The 5,207-nt window shown below is 42.2% G+C and overlaps 1 protein-coding gene across 1 annotated transcript in view; it reads left to right on the top strand.

The window, feature by feature from the left end:
* The window catches only part of LOC104625093 (transmembrane protein 182-like), a 25,183-nt gene extending 25,131 nt beyond the window's left edge, over positions 1–52 (top strand). Inside the window, 1 exon segment of the mRNA XM_010292632.1 lies at positions 1–52. This exon segment is cut by the window's left edge and continues 17 nt beyond it. Coding sequence (XP_010290934.1) covers positions 1–52 — 52 coding nt within the window.
* The last annotated feature ends 5,155 nt before the right edge of the window (positions 53–5,207 follow it).

Raw genomic sequence — 5,207 nt, 5'->3', positions numbered from 1 at the left:
AGGAATGCTGTTCTTGTTGGTAGGGCGTGCCATTTATTTACACTCAGACTAGTCATACACTGCTGAAGGGAATACAGGAATCCTAGTGAAACTTCATGACAGCTGTAAACTGGAACACAGTTTTATACATTATTACCGTTATGGCAGTCCTAAGTGTGCAGGCAGACTTCTGGAAGTTCTTCTGTTATTTCTTTAAGGGTAAAGGACACAAAACTCAATACAGGAAGAAACCACCTTTAGCCCCAACTAGTTGTTTTTAATTCTTCAGGAAGTGTATATGTGTGGTTCTCCATATTGTACTATTGGTAGCATTTTTTATTTTGCAAACAGAGGAAGGCAAAAATTTTTGGCAACCAAAAGCCCAACATGAAGTGGGCCAAATCAACATTTTATACATTTGTCTTTTAACATTTACTTTGTGCTTCTGCTTGTGGAGAATGGTATAAAGTGGAGGAGAAAACAAACATTCAAACACAGTAATTCAATCTACCTCCTCTCCTGCTTTCCACTACTTGTTTGCTTGCATTAAAGCTAAGGCATGTCTGCATTTTATAAAAATAGAGTGCAGTTGTTCATGCAGCATCCATGCGAAGAGAACGAGCGAGAATACAGTTGCCATGAACAGCGACCTGGTGCTAGTCCGTACATGCAAAGGCTTAACTGCTTCCATTACACGTTTCTCTCTTCTGTGTACGTTTGAAAGCTGTATACTTCTGTATTCTGAAATCCATGTTTGTTGCATTATTCTATAAGCCAAAATGCCACAGTTAAATCACTAGCTGAAGTTATGCCAAAATTGTACTTTGAATTACAACATTAATATTTTAATCAAGTTTTAACTCTTATTTTTGAATGGAATAATTGGCTCCACCAACAAGCATTTTCCTAGTTGTGTAAAATGACTTTTTTATTAAAAAAGGTTTATTATGAAGACAATATCTAGGACATGAAAATGTATGTTTTATGTAGCCTTCATTTTCGCAAATATTAAAAATCTGCATTATAGCCCAAATCCCACTTGCCTACTAGTCATCCTAGGGAAAGCAATGAGCCGACCTAAGACAGCGGGGGAGATGGATTTGGTTCTGTATTGTAGGAGTGGCTGGTTCTCTGTGTATGTGTGCACTTATGCTTGGAAGATGGTTGAGGATGGGACTGTATGCATGGTATGGAAAAGATGGGGTGGAGTCTTAACAATGGGAAACTTTGTCTGGCATTGGGCCCAAGTTGAAATTAAATCCATCTGAGAGAGTGTTGGTTTTCACTTTGTAACTCAATGCAGAATAGTTTGGGACTGATGGGGAAAAATAAAGGCTCATGTTGGTTTCTTCTTGTTCGTAATGCTTAATTCCACAGCTGTTATGAATACAGAAAGCATCACTAAAAGGCAGGAAAGGAGTGCCCACCTAGAAGATGTGGTGGGCCAGATTGGATGTTGCTTCCATTTCAGGAGCTTTTGTGATTGGAAGCTTTCCAGCCTTCCCTGCTACTTATTTATTTTTCCATCATCAAGATTAGCTTCATACATTATAGAACAGGAAGACAACACGGGGGAATAGGGGGGCTGGGGCTATGAGGTTTAGAGTAATTACCAAATCACAAAAATATTTTTATTGGAAGCTAACATGGTGTTTTTAATTACTGTGTCAGAGCGTATGATGGGTGAATTTTAACCAAATATTCATAAGCATATATGTGAACTCCATATAAATGATAGCCATCCGGAGAACATTAGGGTTACACCATAATGCCCTTGGTTAGTCAGGAAATTCTGAAATTAACCCTGCCCCTTGTGCATATGGAATTATATTCCTGCCCTTAATTACACAATCACATACTGTTTCTCAAATAATACAATCTGTTGGTATTTACCCCCTTTACAGTCTAGGATACTCACTGGTAATTGTGGAGGAAAATTCAATAATCAAGAGTTATTTGACTAGGTACCCCTCCCAAACCCCGTCTGCTTCTCTGCAGGGGAGAGTCCTTCTCCACAAGAGCTTAGGGGGAGCAATACGCTTGAGCCACTTTCTTGCAACTTTTAGAAGCTGGGGGAATTGAGAGGTGCCTCAGAGCTGGACTTCTTCCAGCAAACCTAACCATGTGTGCAGCAGCAACTAATAAACTCTGCAAGGAAAAAGCCAAAGGCTCCTGTGGAGCCCTTAATTCAGCCCATGTGCATCTTCAGAACTCTCTCCATTATGCAGCTAAATTAGCTACACTCTTGTGTGCGAGGTGGCCTCTTTTGGAGGCAACTCTTTGGGTCAGACTGCAGGCGTAACGGCAGTTGAAGATCCAAGGTGTTTCTAAGGATTTCCTTAGAAACTTCAGGAAGCTTTTCTAGCGTCCGTAGAAATTGCTTGAGTACTCCTGAGTTCCTCACTCAAACTCTCACCTTTGGCAATAGTCTGTAGCTCTGGCCGTTTGCTTTAATTGGATGCCACCTTCTTCTCCTAACGGCGGAACTGAGCGCCAGGTTCCTTCTGAAACAGTGTGGACGGGTTGCTTGCTTCCTCCAAAACATGTATGTAGCTGAGCTTATGACATGTAATATCGTATGCAGACGAGGGAATGGTGTTGAGTGTGGTGAGGAGGCATTTTTGTAGAGATACTACCTAAAAGCACAGTCTAACTCTTGTTCTTCTGATTTCATTAAAGAACTGTTTGCAGGGGAATGGGTTTGTAAGAACTCGTGGAAGACACGCCAGCTAGGGAGGCTCGCTCCGTGGCAGTCTTCCAGATAAGCTTTTGTCTAGAAAATCCTTGGCGATGATGCAGGGGTTTTCATGATTAGAGCTGAGTAAAAGATTGTAAAGGGTATTAGATGCTGTAATCAAAATATTCTGTGAAACTGGTCAAAGGACTGTGTTCCTCACAAACCTATAGGGTTTTGGGTTTTTTATTTTTAATTGCCTGACTGGCTTAACAGCTTGTGTTTATATTGGAAGAAAAGAGTTGGGTTGGTTTTGGTTTTTTTTGAAGTAATGTGTTTGGTAAAAGGAACAGGTAAATAAGAAGCCTTTTCTGATTACTTTCAATCTGACAATCATCCGCTTGTCCCGTGCAAACGTGGCGAGGACCGTGACTGCCCGTAAAGGAGGCAGGGAGAAAGCAGGGGACGGAGGTGAGAAGGGAGGGAGAGGAAGGAGGGTGAGCGTCCCTCTGCGATGCGCTCTGCCAGCCTGCTGTGCAGCTGTTGTGGATTCCTGGGGGACGTGCTGACACAACGTGGCAAAGGCAGCTGCGGACAAGAACAGTCAGAAGAGGATTTGCCCCTGTTTTACCTTTGTTACCCACTGGGGTGGCAGCTGGAAGTTTCACTGGAGCTGGCCTTCATGAAAATATGTGGCTGTTTATTGACATTTATGTTAGTGAGGTAAAGCAATGTTCTCCTTTGAGGAAATGCAAAATAAAGCCTGCTCTATTTCTCTGCAGGGTGCCTAGCTGCTGTAACTGAGGCTGTACTCCATAGTGTGCTAGTAAACTGCTAGTAGGACAAGTATAAGCAGTGTCGGTAATAGTGTCCCCATTCTTGCAAAATCCTAACAGTCTGCAAAGTATGTTGTGCTTGTTATCTTTCAAGAAGTCATACTGAACTTCTTAAATGAGCTATTTACCTTCTGATGCAGCAGCTGGGTTTTCCTCTGGCTGTCCTCTTCTATCTGTACTTTCAGCAGTGTGATTTCTAGGCAGTGAAGACTAGATAAAGTATGTTCACATGAAATTCTGCAGTGATAACAGAGTATATCTGGATTGATGCTGCTGAAATCAGTGGAGATACTAAAACTGAAAACAGAAGTCAGTCATCTGTAATCAAAAGTGACAGAAGGGATGAAGAATCGCAAGTATTTACAGTGCCACTTTTCCCTCCATGTCCCTTACTCATATTGCCAGTTTGAACTGGTCTATCTTTCCAGTCCACAATGTGGCTCATCTACCCAGGAGACACATTGAAAATAGGGTTCAGGAGAGCCATTTGACACAAAGGTAAGAAGGAATGCAGGGCTGGCAGCATCTCCTATGTTAGATACCTCCAAACGCTGCACCTGGTTTTTCCTTACATCCCAAAGAGCCCAGAAGAGCCTCACGGAGTCCTGCAAGGCTCTGCATTTGACGGCGAGGCTAAGCGGAGGGCCTGGAGCAGAAGTCACCCCATGTTGTTTGCTGTAGATCTGTCCCTAAAAACTGCCAAGGATGCATTTGGTACAAACGAGGGGGAACGTCTGCACGGGGAAGGTGTCCCCCCTTTCACACTGGGAGGCAGCCACTCTGAACTGGGTTGCGGCAGGGGATGGTCTCAGTGGTGGTACTTCACATTTGGCACACCGTCCCCCCCAGCCCTGTGCCCCAGGTGCCAAAGGAGATGTCTTCTGAAATGACCTGCACATGATTCAGGTTTTAAACAGTTTAAGAAAAAAGATCTTAAATTAATGTTTCTTTAAGATGGAAACACATTTAATGCAGAAAGAAACCCAGAAAGATAATGAAAAGCGTTCCCCCCTCCTTTTCTATACCACATCAGATTGACTTATCCTCTGTTATGTGGCTTTACTTTGAAACAGATCACTCTCATTGCAACACGTTTAATGCTGCCAGCCACCACATGGTTATTTGGCAGCTATTTAAAGCTCAGATCACATTACTCTGTTGCAGCGCTAGGCACCCATGTTCCAACTGGTATACAACTGATCTAAAGAGAAATCAGCTTCAGGTTTTGTTCTCTGAAATTAAATGTGACGGCATGATCTCTATGATCCCTTTTTTCCCCTTTTCTCCCTTTTTTTTTTTTTTTTCTGTATGCATTATTACTTTTTGGAACAGCGTTTTGCTAGCACCACAGGGGAAATTCAGCGAGGTTGTCAGCCTGATATAGTATATTATCAGACGCGTTAGCTTTTCCTCCCTCTTACATTTGCTTAAGAGCTTATAAACCACAGAGAATAAAAAGTGCTAAATAGAATGAAATGACCTGTCAAGGGTAGATATAGTATTTGTGAATGACTTAAAAAAATTCCACCAGCTTCAAGCACTCCAGTCTCACTGACTGTCTGCGCTATCTTGAAATTTGGCCTCTTTCTTTTTCCCCTAAGTAAAGCGCTTTGATGGTCATTGATCTTTGATGATTGCTTCTTGAAAAGGACTAATTTTGTCTTCCCATATTCAGTCCAGGACAAGATTTTGTAGCAGGAGAGGATGCCATTATGAGA

The sequence above is a fragment of the Phaethon lepturus genome, unplaced genomic scaffold (genome assembly GCF_000687285.1).
Source record: "Phaethon lepturus isolate BGI_N335 unplaced genomic scaffold, ASM68728v1 scaffold5428, whole genome shotgun sequence".
NCBI classification, from domain to species: Eukaryota; Metazoa; Chordata; class Aves; order Phaethontiformes; family Phaethontidae; genus Phaethon; species Phaethon lepturus.
This window is presented reverse-complemented; position numbering and strand designations above follow the sequence as displayed.